The sequence below is a fragment of the Macaca thibetana genome, chromosome 5 (assembly GCF_024542745.1).
Source record: "Macaca thibetana thibetana isolate TM-01 chromosome 5, ASM2454274v1, whole genome shotgun sequence".
NCBI lineage: Eukaryota > Metazoa > Chordata > Mammalia > Primates > Cercopithecidae > Macaca > Macaca thibetana.
In genome coordinates, this window is record NC_065582.1 from 148,787,817 (window position 1) to 148,810,407 (window position 22,591).

The 22,591-nt window shown below is 43.6% G+C and overlaps 1 protein-coding gene across 7 annotated transcripts in view; it reads right to left on the bottom strand.

The window, feature by feature from the left end:
- TBC1D1 (TBC1 domain family member 1) overlaps positions 1 to 22,591 on the bottom strand; it is a 248,669-nt gene that overhangs the window by 145,947 nt on the left and 80,131 nt on the right. The window contains exon 1 of one of the 7 annotated variants that reach the window (XM_050790911.1): positions 15,861 to 16,004. The exons of the other annotated variants lie outside the window; for them this stretch is intronic. Within the exon in view, the coding sequence (XP_050646868.1) occupies positions 15,861 to 15,890 (30 nt within the window). The 5' untranslated portion in view covers positions 15,891 to 16,004. Of the gene's footprint in view, positions 1 to 15,860; positions 16,005 to 22,591 lie in introns of those variants that run through there. 7 annotated transcript variants of the gene reach the window in all.

Consider the following 22,591-nt stretch of genomic DNA (forward strand, 5'->3'; position numbering starts at 1 on the left):
AAGATTTGTTGTTTGTCCCATGCCAAGGGAGCGCTACTATATGTTGAGGGGCTTCAGTGACTTACTGGAACTGAACTTTGATCCATTCACCACAATGCAGGAACAAGAACTCCCTCTACCAAGTGGGAATTGTAGTCTCTGAATCCTAATGACATTTTCAAAAGCAAGGCTTCATCTTCATTTACAAGAGGAAAAAAATAAAATAAAGATCAGCCTTAAGGGGAGGCGCAGGATAATGAAATCTTACTAATGTAATTCTCTCCTTTAGAATGTTTAGTAAACACTTTCATTTCATAGACATCTTAAAGAAGATTCTTATAGTGTTCTGATTCTCTCTCTCTCTGTCTCTCTCCCTCTCTCTCTCAGGATGGCATCTGCTCCTCAAAAACTAAGAAAGATGATTTCTTTCTCTACATTTCCAGCTCTAAATTCTTTCCTAAACTTCGCTAACATTTCCAATCACCTATTTAAAGAATCACCAGGCCGGGCACAGTGGCTCATGCCTGTAATCCCAGCATTTTGGGAGGCCGAGGCAGGCGGATCACCTGAGGTCACGAGTTCAAGACCAGCCTGGCTAACATGGTGAAACCCCCGTCTCCACTAAAAATACAAAATTAGCTGGGCATGGTGGTGCACGCCTGTAATCCCAGCTACTCCAGAGGCTGAGGCAGGAGAATCACTTAAACCCAGGAGGTGGAGGTTGCAGTGAGCTGAGATTGTGCCACTGCACTCCAGCCTGGGGGACAAAGTGAGACTCTATCTCCAAAAAAAGAAAAAAAAGAAAAAGAATCACCAGACTTCTAGTCCTTGACCTTAAAATATCCACATCAAGCTCATTCTCTTCTCCTTAAAATAGGCCTTTCTTCCTACTTCCTTGTTTCCCAAATGCCTTCTAGGTAACTGGGCTCAAAACCTGGAAAGTGGCTTCTGCTCTTCTTTCTCCTTATTCCCTCTTTCCCTCAGCTCTTTGAGTGCATATTCTCTCACCACAAGCCCAAAACCTCAAGCACCGGTCTGGGCCTGCACTTGCTTCAGCCAGACCTCAGCAAGACCTCTCCAGTGCCGCCTCTGGCATCTCCCTACATCCATCCTGCCATCCATCCTGCCATCCATCCTGCCATCCATCCTGCCATCCATCCTGCCATCCATCCTGCTATCCAGCACAGCCTGATCTTCTGGAAACACATGTCTGATAGAGTCAGCCTCCTGCTCACAAACCTTCTCGGGTTCCTCTGCAATCTCTACCAGAACAAACACAGTCCTGCTAACCCTCAGGGTCTCCCACCGATGGGGCTCCACGCAACTCTTCCTGCCTTCTTTCAGCTGGCTTCTCTGTAAGTTCCGTTTGTACCAAACATGTTTCAAACACACCTCCTAAGCCTCTGTTCATTTGAGTTTCCACCTCCATGCCTTTGCTCATGCAGCTTCTTCCACCTGCAGTATTCTTTGTCATCCCCTGGATGGGACCTTTGAATCACTCACTCAACTTATTCACTTCTGGGATGAAATGCAGCCACAGGAGGCTGGAATGGCTGGTATCTGGTCACAGAGCCAGGCTAGACACAACTAAACCTCCCCAGTAAGGACTGGTTTTTTAGGTCACACCGGGTCCCTATGATTTGCTTTTAATTGGGATAAAATCATCCTGTGTGAAATTTCCTTATTAGGCTAAAACCTCTAAGCCCACTAAATTTAAAAAAGAGAGAGAGAGGGAGAGAAGAGCCGCTACTGCCCACATTTCCAGGGACTGGCAGGGATTCTCTGAAACTCACAAGTCTTACCAGGTCTGCACGCTCACGTTGAGCAGTAGGTACTAAGTGACTGTAAAGGGCTGTGGTGCCCACCCTGGGGTCTTCATGCAGGGCTTGAGGGTAGAGTCACCCTCTCTACCCCATAGTGACAGGCCAGCTGGGCTCCACTGCCTCCATCTGTTTGGTCAGGATTAGCACAAAAACCTGTTAGAGAGGTTGAAAGAGCCCCCAGATCGGCAAAGAGATACTCCAGGACACTGTGGACCTTGCTTAACACCCACACCGAAGCCAAATCTCTGGCAGCCAGAATAAAAACGATGTTTTTGAGAAGGACAATAAGTTAACAGTGTACAATCAGTTCTACTTATCCCTGATCAAAATTAACAGTGAGGTTGTAAAGTGCAATTTACTACATTTGGGAAATTATTACCTCTGTATACCAAGGGGCTACTCAGAGGTTTACAGTTGTCCACCTGCTTTCCAGCAGGCCGACCCTGTGACTGCCTTCACCGCCTTCCCCCAACCCAACCCCACCCCAGGTCAGCAGCTGGGTCTCTCTCGTCCTGGCAGTTGTGTCTCAAGTGCTGACACAGAGTAGGGGCACAAGAAATAGACTGTGATCAACACCGAGCTTGAAGCGGCCAGATTTCCTGACCAAGAATGTCTGGAAACACCACACTACTCCCCCAAATAGTGTAGTTATTGCAAAACAAATACAGAGTTGTGTGGTCTGGTGGTCTTGTACATCAAGCTCTTTCCTTGGGGAAAAATATCCAGAGACCACAATCTCAGCTGATTTACACACTAGAGAACTGACAAAAATCAAACTTTGGTATGATGTTCTTTCAGTTACACCAAAACTGGATGGCACAGGCTTGAAGGGCTGCTTTTACTGAAACACAAGTGCAATATAAATCCCTATGTATTACATTCACATAGTTCTGGGAATGGAAGGAGAATCGCTTCTCTTCACCTGGAAATTCAGGAAGACAGCTTTTTCTGGAACCATAAGAAGGCTTTAGCCCTAGATGTACTAGCAATATCTCATGCTTATAATACAATTAATTGATTAATAAACAGTACACAAGGGGCCACAAACTCCTTACTCATAAGCGGGCTTTTGGTTTGTGTTTCTGAAGTCAAATTTTACAAGTTCTAATACAGAGGTATCCAATCTTTTGGCTTCCCTGGGCCACACTGGAAGAATTGTCTTGGCCCACATGTAACATACATTAACACTAATGATAGTTGATTAGCTTTAAAAAAAAAATCTCATAATGTTTTAATGAATAAAGTTTATGAATCTTTTTTGGGCCACATTCAAAACCATCCTGGCCCGTATGCAGCCCACAGGCCGTGGATTGGACACTTGCTCTAACATTTTAAACTTGGAAACTTACATATTTCTTTTAAAAGCCTAACACAATAGAGACTGTCACAATAGACCAGCGTAAATGTCTCTAAGCAAATAATGTCTCAAAAATATGACAGTTTATTTCCACCTAATGACTGGTTTCCTTTGGGCCCACCCTTTAAAAAGAACTTCCGCAAAAATACCATTTGGCTAATTCTCTGCCTTGGGCAGTCCTACAATTATAAATTCTGCTAAACAAATAAACTTCCTTCCTATTTTTAAAGTATTCCAAAATTGGAAACTCTATGTCTCTGGTTGGCAAACTATTTTCTGGAGTCTAACAGCCTTAGCCGTGAAGAAATTCTTCACTGCACTTTGAGAGATGAAAAAGACCAGGAACTGTCAAGGAGTCCCTCCCTATGCCTATTTCAGGGAAGGGGAACTAAAAGCACAGAGTTGTGACCTTGGGCAAGGTCACACAGGCTGCTGGTGGCAGAAGCCAATGTCATCCTCTCTCTCCCCCATTTTCCCCTTAACTGATCTAAGTGACTTGTGGCCTGAAGAAAGCAGTTTGCTCTTGTTCGGTACTAGGGACCAGGGTTTATGTTTCATTCATGCAGAATGTGCTAGAACAACAGAAAGAATCTAAATATTAGTGTCAGCGAAAAGAATCAATCTCTGTAAAACATTTAAAGAGATTTATTCTGAGCCAGATGTGAGGACCACGACCCATGACATAACCCCAGGAGGTCCTGAGAACATGTGCTCAAGGTGATCGGGGCTATAGCTTGGTTTATACATTTTAGGGAGACATAAGACATCAATCAATATATGTAAGGTGTACACTGGTTTGGTCTGGAAAGGTAGGACAACTTGAAGGTGGAGGGGAAGTTCCAAGTCATAGGTGGATTCAAAGAGTTTCTGAGTGGCAATTAGTTGAAAGTGTTGTTATTTAAAGATGTGGAATCAATAGAAATAAGTGTGTAGGTTAAGACAAGGTCATAACCTGGGTAAACACCAAGGTTTTTATCATGCGGGTGAGGCCTCCAGGTAGCAAGCTCATCAGACCTAACAAAAAATGTGCCAGACTCTTAGTTAATTCTCTCCTGGTACAGGGAAAAGATCTGGAAAGCGAAGGGAATTCTTTAGAGAATGTAGATTTTCCCCACAAGAGACAGCTTTCCAGGGCCATTTCAAAATATGTCAAAGAAATACATTTTGTGGTAAAATATTTCAGTTTCTTTCAGGGCCTACTATCTGTCATGTGATGTTAGACTAGAGTTAGGCTGGAATTTGAGATCTGTTTTGGCAGTCTTAAGATCTGTTTTAATGTTTACACTGGTCAGCTGTGCCTGAATTCCAGCGAGAGGAAGGTATAATGAAGCATGTCCCCTTTCCCATCACGACCTGAATGAGTTTTTCAAGTTTCTTTGGAATGCACTTGACTGAGGAGGGGGTGGTCCATCGGTCAGTTGGGGTGCTTCAAATTTTGTTTTTGGTTTTCATTTGAATGAGTACCAGGTGGTGCAAAGAGCTCTGTTTGGATCTTAGCTGTGGCTTTGGGAAAGACATCTCACCTGTAGTGGGCTTCCTGTTTCTTCATCCTTAAAAAGAGGGAATACAGCTAAGCAACTACAAAAGTCTTTCTCCACCCCTGAATTCAATGATGATGATGGTTCACGTGTACTAAGTGCTTAATCTAGGTACTAAGTGTGTTATGTGGATAAATCATCAACAGCTTGGATGACAGCCATTTATTATCCCCCTTTTAATGGATGAACACATTCATGTCTAGAGAAAAAAAATAACTTACTTAAGGTCATACTTCCACTGGTAACGCGTGGAGAGATCTGACCTAGACCAATGATTCCATGGGCCCTTTCCCCCTTATCAGAGGTAGACAATCTAAGATAGTTGGCTTGACTTGCAGTCACAGAGACACAGATTCTGAATTGAATACAACTGTAGCAATCATTTAACACAATGTTCTCATTTTATAGATCAAGGACTGAGGCCCAGGCAAGCATAACTTGCCCTAGGCCAAAAAATGTATTGGAAACATGTAGCTACACCCTGCTGTTCCTAGACAAGCTCATCCTAAAGAGTGCTTGACAGTTTACATGCACTTACATCAGCTCATCTGATGCCAAACAAGGCTACCTGATGGGCAGCTGGCATTGATCATCTTTCCCATGTCACCTAGCCAAGGCTAAACAGCAAACACAGAGCACACCAGTACCTGCACCCCACGCCTGCTACTGCCTGCCTAGTGTGCTGTCTATAGGCTAATAAAACATCCACAGTATGATGCTCTAGAGAGTCTATGCAGAATCGACTCCTACAGAGAACTTTCCAGGTAAGCTGAATCACTATGAAACATGGTACTGTGGTACTTTGAAAAGAATATCAGAGAACAAGTGAAAACACTCTAAAATCCACAACTCAAGTCAACGATGAAATGCAATCTCATGTGGTCACTCAAAACTGACCTCTTTCAGTCTATCATTCAATTGTCTGAACCTCCTCCCAATCTTCACCTTCAATCTTCTATGTGATTTTTCTCTTATTTCCTGTTTCCTTCTCTCCCTAGCTGAGAACATCACAAAATTCAGGGATTTAAAAAAAAATGTTACACTTCTTGTATAGTTTCAATATGGTGTATCTATTTTTAAAAGCAGATTAGTTGAATGTTTTATGTCTCTCACCTAAGAAAGGGGAAAATAGTTCAGTTTCTCAGTGGAACAAGATATTTTTCTAAGCTCTGCTGCCCTTGTTTCACATCCTGAACATGTGTTGTAATCCCTCTGTTACAGAGATAATGCAGGTACAACAGATAAAATATGAATTTAGAGCCAAACAAGTCAAGCTTTAATCTTAATAGCTAGGATAAGGTACTGAGCCTTTCTGAACTTCAGTTTCTTCATATTTCTTTTCCGCAAAAAAAAAAAAAAAAGGGGGTGGGGGAAGGAGGAAATAATAGCACTACTGCCACAATTATTTTGAGAATTAAATTAATTATGAGACTTGACTACTCCTAACACAATGGTTGGCACAAATAAAGTTCTCAAAAATATAATCATCTCCTCCCTTATGTTACTCATGCTAATATAACTGTCCCTTCTATTAAATGCCCTTTGCAGGTGATGTTTTTCTGAGCAAAGTCAATCTCTCATATCAGAGGGAAGAGATCCATTACACACACCTACTCCATCTTCTAGAGGATGCCTTCCCGGAAACAGAAGCACTCAGTGAATGGGTGGGTCACTATAGCCCAGTGCTAGGGAGCTAAACAGCCACATTAGACATTGGCAAGTTCCACTCTCTTCAAATACTCAGGCTGTGCTTCTTCTTGCACAGTTAACACAACTGGTTGGTCCTCCCAGGCTGCAGAAACACTCTTCACACATCAAAGGATCCCCACCCACCCCAACCCGACTACTCAGCCTTCCTCTCTTTGCTCATTTCCCTGCAGGCATCTTGACCTGAAATTTGCAAGAATACACTCATCAAGTGGTTAAATCAAGTATTATGGGTCAGGCACAGTGGCTCAGGCCTGTAATTACGGCACTTTGGGGCCGAGGCAGGCATATCACTTGAGGTCAGGAGTTCAAGACCAGCCTGGCCAACATGACAAAACCCCATCTCTACTAAAAATACAAAAATTAGCCAGTCGTGGTGGCGTGTGCCTGTAGTCCCAGCTACTCAAGAGGCTGAGGCAGGAGAATCACTTGACCCCGGGAGGCAGAGGTTGCAGTGAGCCGAGATCGCACCACTGCACTCCAGCCTGGGCAATAGAGCAAGACTCTTGTCTCAAAAATATAAATAAATAGTGTTCTGAAATACAATAGATTGTTTGATAGATGTGCATAGTTTTTAGTAAAACATTTTGAAGATGAAAGTGCAAACAAATCAGCAGAGCAATATTAACAACATACATCAAAAACAGGTGTCCAAGAACTTTTTAAGTTCTGCCACAAACTAGCTGTGTGATTTTGTTCAAATCAAGTTACTTCATCTCTCTGGGTGTCAGTTCCCCACGTAGCAAAGAACGAATGGAATTACATTCAAGATGACATTCTGGTTATACCATAATTACATTACTAAATGCTACTAGAATGACCACCACCCTAAGCCACAATTACCGACAGGTATTTGTGGGCCCTAGGCAGTGCTGGTATGAAAAAAAGGTCTGAGTAATTTATTTAAAGTGATGTGCCTTCCCCAAGGTTAAAATCAGTGGTCTCAAAAACAAGGCAAAGAGTTGGAAAGCAACCCCGACTCCATTCTGAAACACGCTAGTAAACTATCGCCAGTATTTCCTAACTATTCCTTTTCATAATCTACCACATCAATGACCTACAATTACCCTCGACTTCACTCAGACCTCATCTTCTAGTCTCCTCCAAAATCCCAGCAGAGTGATTATTTGTGCACATATCACATTAAAATTAAATTATCTCCACAGGTCTCCCTCTCCCCATTAAACTGCAAGCTACTCAAAGGACTGGGCCCATGTCCTACTCATCTCAGTATCTACCCCGCCTAATACCACACATGCCATTAATTTAAACTGCCCATTCAACCATGTTTTACACGGTTTACATCTGAAGATAGTCTTCACAATTTCCTAAGCAGATTTTGACATTATCGGATTTTAAAATAGGATCTATTTTTAAAAAGATAAATACAAAACAAGTATATTAAGTTCATTTTAGAGACGAGAAAACAGGCTCAGCAAAGTTAACTTAGCCAGGGTTCCACCAATGTAAAAGAACAGAGCCTGTGAGTCTAATCCCATTATAACATGACAGATACAAAAATAATTTACAGGAAAATAACCCAAGTGCATGAAAATTAAGGAAATTTTTCTGTCAAATGTTTCATATAAATTTAACAAAAGAGCATACTTTTCATCACTCTTCCAATAACAAAATCAGAAATCACAGAAATTTTAAAATGGAAAAATCAGATACTTTAGATTCATAAATATCATAAATACAGGCTGGGCACAGTGGCTCACGCCTGTAATCCCAGCACTTTGGGAGGCCGAGGCAGGCGGATCACAAGGACAGGAGCTTGAGACCATCCTGGCCAGCATGGTGAAATCCCGTCTCTACTAAAAATACAAAAAAATTAGCCAGGCATGGTGGCGTGTGCCTGTAGTCTCAGCTACTCGGGAGGCTGAGGCAGGAGAATTGCTGGAACCTGGCAGCCTGAGGTTGCAGTGAGCCGAGATCACGCCACTGCACTCCAGCGTGGGCAACAGAGCGAGACTCCGTCTTAAGAAAATATATATATCATAAATACAACCAAATAAAGGTTTTCTTATAGGTTGTACAGATGTTCTTGAATATTACTGTGCATTATAAAATAAAATTCAAAAGCACTAACATTTCCTTTTTTTTTTTTTTTTTTTTGAGACAGGATCTCGCTCTGTCACCCAGGCTAAAGTGCAGTGGCACAATCTTGGCTCACTACAACCTCTGCCTCCCAGACTCTAGCAATTCTCGTGCCTCATCCTCCCAAGTAGCTGGGATTACAGGTGCACACCACCACACCCAGCTAATTTTTGTATTTTTCTAGAGACAGGGTTTTGCATATTGGTCAGACTGGTCTCAAACTCCTGGCCTCAAGTGATCACCCGCCTCAGCCTCCCAAAGTGCTGGGATCACAGGCGTGAGCCAACACGCCTAGCCTAACATTGGTTCTACTCCTTAAAAGTTAATCAAAAGAAAGGGAGTAGGACAACATCAGCTGTCACTAGACAAACATAAATTAAAACATCCATGAGGTACCACTATACACCTATTAGAACAACCAAATTCCAGAATACAACATCAAATGCCTATAAGGAGCAAAAGAAATTTTCATTCATTGTTGATGGCAATACAAAATGGTACAGGCACTTTGAAAAGCAGTTGAGTGCTTCTCACAAAAACAAATGTACTCTTACATTACAATCTAGCAATCATACATCTCGATATCTACTCAAAGGAGCTGAAAACTCAGATCCACACAAAAAACTACACAGAGATGTTCATAGTAGCTTTACTCGTAATTGCTAAAACTTGGAAGCAACCAAGATGTCCTTCTGTGGGTGAATGGATAAACTGTGGTACATCCAGGCAATGAATAGTATTCAGCACTAAAAAATGAACTATCAAGCCATTTAAAAAAAAAAGCACACAGGAAACTTAAATGCATATACTCAGTGAAAGAAGCCAATCTGAAAAGGCTACACACATACTGTGTATGATTCCAACTACATGACATTCTCTATAGGCAGAACTATATATACATTCTCTATAGATAGTACGAAGATTAGTGGGTTGCCAAAGGCTTATGGGAAGGGAGGGATGAATCGATCAGAGAGGACTGGTAGGGCAATGAAACTACTCTGTATGATATTATAATGCTGGATACACGTCATTATACATTTATCCAAACCTGTAGAATGTACATCACCAATAGTGAACCCTAATGTAAACGATGGACTTTGTGTGATAATCATATGTCAATATAGATTCATCAGTCGTAACAAATGCACCATTCTGGTGATGAATATTAATAACAGGGAATGCTGTGCATGAGTGGGGACAGGGGCTATATAGGAAATCTCTGTAACTTCCACGCAATTTTGCTATAAACCTACAACTGCTTTAAAAAACAACTGCTCTAAAAAAGTATATTTAAAAAAAAAAAAAAGGGAAGCAGAAGTTGGGCACAGTGTGGTCACTGCACACCAAGCACCATACAGAAGAAAATACGCAACTATAAGAGTTTGGGGAGGACTGGGCACAGTGGCTCACGCCTATAATCCCAGCACTTTGGGAGGCCGAGGCAGGTGGATCACAAGGTCAGGAGATCGAGACCATCCTGGCCAACATGGTGAAATCCCGTTTCTACTAAAAATACAAAAATTAGCTCGGTGCGGTGGCACCTGCCTGTAATCCCAGCTACTCGGGAGGCTGAGGTAGGAGAATCACTTGAGCCTGGGAGGCAGAGGGAGGCAGAGGGAGCCAAGATCGCGCCACTGCACTCCAGCCTGGCCACAGAGTGAGACTCCGTCTGGGGAAAAAAAAAAAAAAAAAAGAGTTTGGGGAAAGATCAGCTTTGGTACCTAACAGGTCTTCATTGCTCCAGAATAAAATACCAAAGGGGTCTGTATGCCATGCTCATCCTAGTCCCCGTTCACCTCTGCTACTCCCCCCAGCAGTCTCGCGCCAGCCCCACCAACCTCCTGTGACTGCAGCTCCACCAAGGGGGCTCAAAGCCTTAGCATATGCTACTCCAACTGCCCAGCACACCCTGCCTTCCCGTTATTCTCTACCCTGCTTAGTACATTCATCCAATGAATGAATGATTAATCAGAGGTGCTTCAGGAAAGGAATAAAGGATGAGGAGAGTTTTGACAGAAACAGAAGAACAGGGGACAAACATATATAGGCTAAGATCAGTTTAAAGAATTTTCTAAGGAAACAAATTATACTTTAATCAGCTTTTTTTCTCACTGGGCATTGCTCTGGGCTGTGTTCTATTTGTGGATTAGGTGGGATTTCTAGCCCTGCTTTCCTCCATTCTCTTTCAGTAAAACCAACCTACGCCCAAGTTCCTGGCACACTCTAAGCAACTAGAGTTCCCAAAGCACAAAGCACAGCTGCCACCACTACCAGATAAAAAGCGCTCCACAGGAACTCTGCTGAAATCCTGGTCAGGGTTATACCAGCTTTGCTTAGCCAAGGCAGCAAATTTTTCAGATTCAAGGAATGGTTTGACTATGACAAGAAGGAGTTTTCCCCTCCCTTATTAAACTCAAGCATCCGCTAAGAAAATGTAATATGAGTCTACAGAAGAAAAAAAATTGTTTAAACAATACATCACATTAACCTAGGACACACATCAAGGATAAACCAACATTGGACTGACTTCAAGCAACACAAGAAAATTGTTGCCTAAATATTTGCTATAGTCAGATTCACACCTTACATAGGAAGGCTGCTGTGCTGTGTGCTGGTAAACAGAAGGACAACCCCTGCGGCCTACAGGCACCCAAGGTGGGCTGGTCCAGTCTGCAGGAAACCTCAAAGGTAAATAAATAAGACCAGAGTCAGGACAGAACTTTGCATGAAAGCTTTGCTTAGAAGGAAGAGATGATGGAAGGGCAAATTGTACTTACACTCAACATACAAACTGCAATTAGTTACTCGGTTATTTGCACCAAACACACACAAACAAGACAGCAAAGCCACTGGGTCACATCATTTCAAAATACAAAGGACAATGACTATCCACTGGTATTCCTTTCTTATTACTGAGGTCCAAGCTACCAATATCACCTCCTGACTGAACCAAACCACCTCCTAAGTGGTCCTTCTGCTTCCATTCGAAATATACATCAGCTGATATCACTCCTCCCTTCCACACCTTTAATGGCTTCTGACTACACTTAAAAGCAAATCCAAACCCCATTCTAAGCCTATGGAGTCATAAACAGCCTGACCCACCTTACCCTTCCCACCCAGAGGCCAGTACTATGCACCCAGCTGGAGGTATTCCAGCCACACCTCCCTTCTCCCTGCGGCCTGCTTGGAGCATGTTTACTGCCCTCTCACCAGTCATATGGAATGCCACCCCTGCACCACCCCACCCCGGAGCCACTCTTACTTCTCTTCCTAGCACTGACCACCATCCCAAATAATCTTGTTCATCTATTTGCTTACTGCTTTGCTATCTCTCCCATCTAGAATACCATAAAAACAGGGACCTGGTCTGCCTGTCTGTTGCTAAATCCCCAGCTCCTCAAATACCTGCATTGAACACATTTGTTAAATGACCTGTTGAATGAATGGTGGCTATAAACCAACATTTTAAGTAATGCCCAAATATGGAAAACCTGGTTTTACATAAAATATTAATTAGCAATCAGTTACTTGCTTTACAAAAGGATTCTGTGGGCTGGACACAATGGCTCACGCCTGTAATCCCAACATTTTGGGAAGCCAAGGTGGGCAGATCACTTGAGGTCAGGAGTTCAAGACCAGCCTGGCCAACATGGTGAAACCCCGTCTCTACTAAAAATACAAAAATTAGCTAGGCATGGTGGCATATGCCTGTAGTCCCAGCTACTAGGGAGGCTGAGGTGGGAGGAGCACTTGAACCCAGGAGGCAGAGGTTGCAGTGAGCCGAGATCGTGCCACTGCACACCAGCCTGGGTAACAGAGAGAGACTCAGTGTCAAAAAAAAAAAAAAGATTCCTTTTTTAATGCATCTTTAAATATTTAATTTATAAATCTTCAGTATGCACACTTTTTAAAGGATAATCTATTGTGGAGAGTGAATTAACTCCTCCAGGACATAAACACTGCTTATATACAAAAAGTACTAATAAACACTTGTTGAATGAGCACTGGAAAATACACAGTTAAATGCCTTATTAATACATTAAATACACAGTTAAATACTTTACTCATAAACTAAATACTTAATACACACCATAAACTATAAGAAACTGAACTTGGATTTGAAACACAGCAAACTTGGCTATATTTAGTTCTCATTTTCCATTTTTTCTCATAAACTGACATATGTATATTTAAAATCTACTAACTTGAAATACCAGCAATAATCTTAGCTACAAACTTTATAAGCAGGTGCAAATCCAAATAAATTCTAAAAGTTACTTGGCAGTTCTGCTGCAGTTAGTTTTGACTAACAGATACATGGAGGCATAGAAACAGTAGATATACTCAAAACTGCCGGGTTGTTGGGGACATCTGTGAGTTTACTATGAAAATCACAAAGCTTGAAAAGTTCAGTTTTATGTATAAACTGTGTAAAAAGTCAAGTGTCCCCAGAGAAAGACTAATCAAGAAATCACACTGCTATAAAGCCCAGCCGCATTCTTGACACAATGCACACCTGCCCTAAAGTTCCAGATCACGTCCAATTTTTTTTAAAAGTACATCTCATGTTTTTCTTTCTTCTTTAAGAGATAATCTCTTTAAAACAAAACTCTTCCATTTTGGCTTTATTCCTACGTCACGAAATTGCCCACTCTACACATTCAATATTCACCCAATAATAATGCATTGCACGAGAAAAACACATCCATGCTCAGGTATCCATGCGAATCAACTGACGCCCAGCCCTTCTCCTTCGCTACCAGGTGTTCAGCTTCAGTTGCAAAGGTCAAAATGAAAAAGGAAAAGGAAAGTCAGCTGCGTAACTGGATGTGCAGGTGTTTGTGTGAGGCCTGTGCTCATGTGCAGCTGTGTGTTTCTGAAGGGGCATTCTGAAGTCAAATATAACAACTTCAGGATTACTCACATTGTGTGCATTATCTACACCTTTTGTCTTTAGGATATTACCTAGTTTGTAATGTAAAGTATGTTAATGACTTGCCTCTTCACCGTAAACCACATCGGTTCCATAGAACATCATTTTTAGTCTGTAACTCCAAGAAATGAACTTCCAAAGAGTAATTTCATGTTCTAAAATCTTTCACAGGGTAACATGTTATCTATAAAAATCATTCAATTTCAGGATATAATTTGTAATGGCTGCACCACCTAGAGGAAATGAAATATAAAATAATCACATTTTAAAAATTTATGCTAAGAGGTATACATGAATTTGCTCTAAAAACATTTAATAGTTTTTCGCTGTTGTCCTGTAATCGAAATAGTAATTTTTAGGCCGGGTGCGGTGGCTCACACCTGTAATCCCAGCACTTTGGGAGGCCGAGGCGGGTGCATTACTTGAGCCCAAGCGTTCAAGACCTGCCTAGCCAATATGGCAAAACCCCATCTCTACTGAAAATACAAAAATTAGCTGGGTATGGTGGCGCACACCTGTAATCCCAGCTACTGGGGAGGCTGCGACACAAGAATGGCTTGAACCTGGGAGGTGGAGGGTGCAGTGAGCTGAGATCGCACCACTGCACTTCAGCCTAGGTGACAGAGTGAGACTCTGTCTCAAAAATAATAATTTTGAAATAACAAGATTCAGAATCCAAATTAAGCTACCAGCCTACATTTCCTCTATATAAATTTCTCTAATGATTTGACACTCAGAGAAGGCTAACAATCGTCCTAAAAGTCTGTGATGGTTTTTGAAATAAGGCTTTGTTGGGGGCGTTTTCACTGTCTCCTCTGTACCAAAGTAAACAAAAATCCATCTCACTCCCACAATGAATAGCATCTTACTAAATATGTTCTGGAAAAGTAAAACTTACACAGTACTAGCAGTAAGTTTTTTAAAATTTACATTTACTTCTTATTGGTTTTGCAATAAAATGAGTTGCGATTTTTTTTTTTCCTCCCTTTGGCCTTACAGTACAAAAGCATAACGATATAAAAGTAGACTCATATCCTCAATCTAGGATGAGGAAGTAAAATATAATCAGACAACACACTGAATTACTTTTCAAACTTCAAAAAAGTTTTTAAATTTACCGATACTTAATAAAAGCTAATTAGCTATCAGTTCAAACCAGAATGTGTAGGTATTACCAATTTTTCTTCGGTACGAAACCGCTTTTTAATGACTCAAAATGTTTTTGAAAGTCATCTCATTTTACCACCAGCTACGTTTCAGGAAGTGATTCTAATGGAATGCTATTTACCTAGTAAGAAAATCTATCTAAAAACTTTTGCCCATCTAAAAACTAGTGTTATCTAGTTTCTGTGTCTCCAATTTTGTCACTTAAATCACAGGCAAAGCCATACCTGCTCACAAACAGGTACTCATAAAAATGTAATTAAATAATACCGTAAAAGCATTGCATAACTGGAGATATAACCACCACCTAATTAAATTATTAATTGGTAAAGGCTCCCAGAATGGCTAACGAGTTTGTGAGCTTATTACTCAACCAGCCATACACAGGAAGCAAGCCCGGCGAAGGAGCCGGCCAAGGGACTGAGTTCATGGGGTGACAGCAAGATGCCCCAGCTACCAGCGAGCCTTTCAAGGCAGCGAGGGTCGTATCCTTTAAAGCACATTCTGACACCTGGCACTGCAGGAGTGGATAAAAAGAATGCTATTGATGCTACTACCGTGTTCTCGAGCTGCTGGGAACTCTGGAAATCTACACTAATGCCTTCCTGTTAGCAACAGTGCAACTGGCCTGAATTTGCACCACCCAGTTATCTCGAAAGCGCTGATGTTCTGAAAACAAAACTTTGTGGGAATGGAAAGTTAAAAACTTCTATTTAAAACTCAGACCTCAGAACATGCCCTTTGAAACCAGAGGGTTAAAAACGAAAGACAGACACCCCTTGCGGGCACCAGCTTCAGCCTTTGGGCATCCTCGGCGCCCAGTCCAGGCGGCCCAGCGCAAGCCGACATCTACGAGAGAGACACACGAGGGCGACACCCGCGAAGGAGACATGCGGGGACGACATCCGCGAGGTCCCGTGCCGGGGAGCACCAAGCGGCACCTACGCGGCGAGGGGAGCAACAGGGGCTGGAGGAGCCGCCCGCTGGTTTCGGGCTTCCGCAGGGGTCTCCGAGTCCAGCCTCAGTCTCCCCAACTGTGAAATGGGCGCCGTTACCTCGCCAGTCCTCCCCACAGGGATCTGGGAGACTAATGAATGAGAAACGCGCGGCTAACGACCCGCTGGCGCCCGCCGCTCACCCCCCGCCGCGCCTAGCCCCCCAGCGGCCCGGCCCAGCCCGGCCCGAAGGTTACAAATGTTCCAGCCCCGCGCCTGCCGCTCCGCTCCGGTAACGGGCGCCCGCCCGACGCCGCCTACCTTGGCCACCCAGCTGAACAATGGTGACATCGCGGGCCGGGCGGCGGCTCTTCGCCCGCCGGCTCCCGCTCACTCCCGCCGCCGGCCCGTGGACCCGCGGGTGGCCGGGGGCGGGCTTGGGGAGCAGCGGGGCCGGGGCATCGCTCTCCCCGGCGGCTGCGGCGGCGGCGGCGGCGGCGGGCTCCACCCAGCTCGTCACTGCCCCGAGAGGTCGCGCCCGCCGGGCGGCCAGGCAGAGAAAGGGAAGTGGGAGGGGAGAGCGCGGGGAGGGGGTGGGCGGGGGGAGGAGGGGACAGGAGGGGAGGGCGCGCGGCCGACCCCGCCCACCCCCGCGCTGCGCTGCTGGCGGGAAGTTGGGACATGCTGGGGTCGCCCCCCTCAGAGATGCCCAGGGCTGCTCAGGAAACCCTGGAGGCTGGGGACGCGCCTTTCCAGGCCTCTGGGGTCCGTTTCGCACAACTTTCAGAAATCTAAGAATTCCTCCCTCTCCGAAGTTCGACAAAAGCCCCAGAGTTGGAGCTAACACAAAGCCCGCCCAACTTTCCAGGAGTGATCCCCACCCCCAGGGCGTTTCTTCCTAAGCGCTTTAGATTGCTGGTAACAAAAGGACCAGTGTTCCCCAGCCCCTAATACCTTTATATAATCAAAGGTGGTTTTCTCGGAGTCAGAAAACTCGGCGATTGAGACCAAAAATGGGGCAGAGGAAAAGAAGCATTTAGCTCCTGCCTGCCGGGAGGCTTTTGCAACTTGAGAAATGTTGATTTCACCATAGTTTTCTTCTCTCCCAAGGCAAGATGGTGAGACGTGGTGGTCAGTTTATGGCTACAAAGGTAAAGCTGAGTTTCAATCCCAGCCACTGCTGAGTTCCAGGTTGGAAAAAAAAAAAAAAAAAGTCCAAAGGTCTAATCGCTGATGTGTAATGTATGTGTCAGGTGGAACCACTCACTGAGTTCCTCAGGCCAAATGGCCAACCCAGCCCAAGAATTCTGCTTCTCTTTTCCTTTTACTAATTGTGCATTATCTTCATGAAGGACCATTGGGACATTTTAATGTTGTTCCCTAACCATCCGGCATGTGAGTTTAGTGAGGGTATTAGCTACCTATTGCTGTATAAAAAATTACCCCAAAACTGAGAAGCTTAAAACCACAAACAACTTCTGTGGGTCAGAAATCCAGGAGCATCTTAGCTGGATGGCTCTGGCTGAAAGTCTCCCCAAAATTTCAGCCAAGCTGTTAACTGAGGCTGCAGTCATCTCAAGACTGGCCTGGAACTGAAGGATCCACTTCCACACTCATTCACATAGGTGTTGCCAGTATTTAGTTCCTCGCAGGCAGCTGGACTCAGGGCCCCCGTTTCTTGCTGTTTTTTTCCATAGTGCTAAATCAAAAAATGGCAGTTTGTATCCCCCAGCACAAGTGATCCGAGAGAATGCACAAATCCAAAAAGAGGTTTTTTTTTAATAAATTAAGGTATGACATCCCAACACTTTTGCTCTATTACTGTTTGTGAAAACCAAAGACATAAGTCTAGTCCACAGTTAAGGGGAGGAGATAATATAAGGGCATGAATATCAAAAGGAGAGGATCAGGGGGATGATAGGGTTTTCTCTTTTTTCCACGCTTGTGGTTTTATCTCATGCATAGGAATAGATAAAACCATAAAGGCATGGAGAGGCTGGGCGTAGTGGCTCATGTCTGTAATCCCAGTACTTTGGGAGGCTGAGGCAGGTGGATCATCTGAGGTCAGGAGTTCAAGACCAGCCTGGCCAACATGGCGAAACCTCGTCTCTACTAAAAATGCCAAAAATTAACCGGGTGTGATGGCACACGCCTGTAATCCCAGCTACTCGGGAGGCTGAGATAGAAGAATCACTTGAACCTGTGAGGCCTGGGTTGCAGTGAGCTGAGATCATACCACTGCATTCCAGCCTGGGGGACAGAGTGAGACTCTGTCTCAAAAAAAGAAAAAAAGCCATGGAGAAAGTCAAGAGAAATATCAGGCCATGCACAGTGGCTCATGCCTGTAATCCCAGCACTTTGGGATGCCAAGGTGGGAGGATCGTTTGAACTCAGGAGTTCAAGATCAGCCTGGGCAACATGGTGAGACCCCATGTCTACAAAAAGGAAAAATAAAAATAAATTAGCTGGACATAGTGACACATGCCTGTAGTCCTAGCTACTTAGGAGGCTGAGGTGGGAAGATCATTTGAGCCCCGGAGTTCAAGCCTGTAGTGAGTTGAGATTCAGCCACTGCACTCCAGCGTGGGTGACAGAGCAAGACCCTGTCTCAAAAAAAAGTAACATCATTCCAACAGAGGCCACCCTTGCAAAGGGCCTTAGAAGCATCCTAGGGAAGTGCTATTCTCTCATTCTTTTCAGCAGTGATATTCCCTGCTTAATGAAGGTGGAAAAAGGAGTGCATTTGCAGCCGTTTAGCCAAATCTTTCCCTGTTAGCACATCACTTTCCCAAACACTTAGAAGAGATGGAGGCTGACAGTTCCATTACAGCGAGAATGCTTCTGGACTCTACGACCTTACTATTCAACGTGTGGTCCACAGACCAGTAGCCTCAGCAGCAACTGGCTGTTTGTTAGAAATGCAGACTCTCAGGCCCTGCCCTAATCTAGACCTACTGCATCAAAACCTTCATTTTACCAAAATTCCAGGTGACTGGTATACTCATTAAAGTTTGAGAAGCACTAGTAGGTGAGATTCATTATCATTGGTCTTAAAACATTAATGATTAAAAGGTACTGACCAATAGGCCCTGGAGAAAGCAGCCAAAATTGTCCTGTGTTCTTGGACTGGTATGAACCAGTTCCACTAGCGAGCGACCTAGAGAGTTATCAGGCAACAACATAGTTTTGATGTGAGCGGATGGTCAGCTGAAGACCAGACTAGACAAGCTGAATCCAGGACAAATGTCATCATACTGCGTCACTCCAACTCCTACAAAAAACTCTCCAAAAATGCCCGGAATTTAGAAGCAACTCTGGGGAAAGGATGGGGAGAATGGAATTGACTAAGGAAATCTGAAGTACCTATGACAAAGATAAATTTTCTGCCACAAAAAATAGGGATGCCAAAAAAATGGAAATTGCATTAGGTTTAGGGGAATAAAAACTGCATTTCTTGCAAAAAACAGGCCAAATCCTGAATGTAACAGTTACAGCGGGAATGTATGCAGGCAGGTGAAATAAGGACATGAAGGCTTCATTGTTTAAACCTGGATCCAATTCGCTGTACATACCCATCCAGGGTAGAGACTCCTGCAGTCTGGGTTAGAATTTGTCTAAGGTTTGTGTTATCTTTTAGGTACACAGAGGTCTTTCTCTGATCCAAGTTTTCCTTCCTAATCCAGGAGTAGGCAGAATCACTCATCTCATGGGAAAGTAGGAGCCTTTGAATTGGGTAGATTTGATAGTAATGTGTGGTGCTCTAACACCAAATATTTTAAGAAATATACATGACAGCTCTTATTTTAATTCACTACCAGCATGTAGCTTGCCAGCCACACTGCACAAAGATATTCCCTGTTATAATCTGGAATTCCATCAAAGGGAAACTTAACAGAAAATCTAATCCTATACTCAAATACACAATTTTCTGTAAAATACCACTCTCCCACCCATCTGAAAAATATATCCTTCCCTCAAGGAACTGCATATGCTACCATGAAAGGATTGTATGTATACCGGGCATCAGTTTTTTGGTTTTTTTTTTAAGACGGAATTTCACTTTTCTTGCCCAGGCTGGAGTGCAATGGCATGATCTCGGCTAACAGCAACCTCCGCCTCCTGAGTTCAAGTGATTCTCCTGCCTCAGCCTCCTGAGTAGTTGAGATTACAGGCATGCACCACCACACCTGGCTAATTTTGTATCTTTAGTAGAAACAGGGCTTCTACATGTTGGTCAGGCTGGTCTCAAACTCCCGACCTCAGGTGATCTGCCCACCTCAGCCTCCCAAAGTGCTGAAATGGCAGGCATAAGCCACCACGCCCAGGCAGGCATCAGTAATTTTTAACATCTCCAAAGTGGTTCTCTCATGCAGTCAGAATTGAGAACCTCTGCAGACAGAATAGTCATTGCTCAAAGACACTGATAGTTTCCAGCCCTGATTGTCTATCAGAGTCACCTGTAACTGTAATTGGACGGTGGCGGAGCGAGAGGGAAAGTAGAGGGCAGATGATTTGACTGTTTTGGAGCAAAGGTCAAATTCTCAGAGACCTCAAAGGGCAGGCAGGTCATATAAATGTGTGAAGAGGGCAAGGTGTCAGAGGATAAAGAAGGAAGGAACTACGGCATCTTGGAGAATGCATTCTCAATTGCTAAAACACTCCAGCTGGCCGAGTCAAATGTGTCAGCCCACTGAACTCAGCCCGAGAGGTCATTATTGGTGTTGACCCATAATGTTGACTCTGGGTTTACCTGAAGTTTAGAAATATATTCTAACAAGTGATTCTGATTATCAGCCAGGATCGGGAACCACTCTTACAGTTTTAGATCCTTTTATTTTATTTTATTTTATTTTTGAGATGGAGTCTCGCACTTTCGCCCAGGCTGGAGTGCAGTGGCGTCATCTCGCTCTATTCACTGCAAGCTCCACCTCCCAGGTTCATGCCACTCTCCTGCCTCAGCCTCCCAAGTAGCTGGGACTACGGGCACCCTCCACCACACCCAGCAATTTTTTTTTTTTTTTTTTTTTTTTGTATTTTTAGTAGAGATGGGGCTTCACCGTGTTAGCCAGGATGGTCTCAATCTCCCAACCTTGTGATCTGCCCAACTCGGCCTCCCAAAGTGCTGGGATTACAAGGGTGACCCACGGCACCCGGCCCCTTTACTTTAAAATATATATATATAGTTGCTTTGTGGAAAGCAATAGGCTATCCAAATAGGACTGCAGAGATGTAAACATGATAGTACCTGATATGGTTTTGCTGTGTCACCACCCAAATCTCATCTTGAACTGTAGCTCCCATAATTCCCACAAGTTGTGGGAGGGACACAGTGGGAGATAACTGAATCATGGGGGTGATTTCCCTCATCCTGTTCTCATGCTAGTGAATGAGTCTCATGAGATCTGATGGTTTTATAAGGGGAAACCCCTTTTATTTGGCTCTCAATTCTTCTGTCTGTTGCCGTGTAAGATGTGACTTGCTCCTTCTTGCCTTCCGCCATGATTTTGAGGCCTCCCTAGCCATGTGGAACTGTGAGTCAAACAACTTTCCTTTTTAATTACCCAGTTTCGGGTATGTCTTTATTAGCAGCATAAGAATGGACTAATACAGTATCCCTACAGAAATCCCAAATAGTTGTCTTTCTAAGTAACTTTAAAAGGATGCTTTAATGTCTCACCATCTCAGCACTCCTGAGATATTAATGGAGGACTTGAAAGACACGGAGGCCAGTCTGGGAACTGGAACAGTTGCTTCCCTACTAAGCCTGACACTCCTGCCCCAGCTCTTCTGCCAATTTCTTGGGTTTAGGAGGAACAAGAAGCAAGGGCAGCAAAACCTCCTGTGAGTTTAGGAGGTGATGCCAGGCACGCTGCCCTCCAGTGTGGGGGCCAGTGAGGTAGGGACATATGCTAAAGAATGACCTCACTCTGCTAGCTTGATCCTCCCCACCCTCAGACCTGTTTAAAAGTAGAGCCATTGTAATATCAACTCCACAAGGAAATTCAACTGGGTTTCAAGTGAATCAGAACAACTTGGCAATGGATCAGGAATGTATTCACTTCACAAATATGAATATTCATTACCAGCTATTGTGGAAAGCCACAGAATTCCTTGCAGAAAATAGAAAAACTGAGTCAGACCAGAATCCTGCCCTCAAGGGGCATAGAGGGTAGCAGGGAAGCTCAGGCAGGGAAAAGAGTGACAAAACCCTGAAGTTAGTTTCCCTCAAAGCCCAGGTGAAGCTTTGATGAGTTTCCAGAGAAAGGAAAATAACTTCAGGCTGCAAAGGAAAACCCAGCTTCCTGGCTGGTTTCGGGCCTTTTACAGATGGTAGAGAGGAAGAAGGATCCGCATGGAGAAAGGCTTAGAGGATTAGTATTCTCTGGAAATCAGGCCTTGCATAGGAGAAGATAGGACAGAAATCAGAGCTTCATAGTGGAGAGGAAACGTTAGTGTTAGTTTGATGATACGCAGTCATCTCTTACAAACAGAAAAGTTCGTTTCCAAAGAAACCAGTATTTGCCAAGGATAATACCAAATCCTGAAAATCTAACACTAAAAATCCCTCTGCATAAATTGAAAACATATATGCCCATGTAAAAATGTGTCCATGAATGTGCACAGCAGCACAACTCACAAGAGTGGAAACAACCCAGATGCCCCTCAACTGATGAATGGATCAACAAGATGTGGTACATCCATACAATGGAATATTATTTGACTATAAAAAGTAATGAAGTACTGACACATGCCACAGCATTGGTGGACCTTGAAAACACTATGCCAATTGAAATAAGCCGGTTACAAAAGACTGCATACTGTATGATTCCATTTATATGAAATATCCAGAATAGGCAAATCCATAGAGACAGAAAATAGACTAGTAGTTGCCAGGGGCTGGAGAGAAGAGAAAATAGGGAGAGACTGCTAATGGGTGCAAGGTTTCTTTTTGCAGTGATGACAATGTTTTGGAATTAGATGGTGATGATGGTTACACTAATACACTACATACCAAAATTTGTGGATTTGCTAAATACCAAAATGTTACAGAA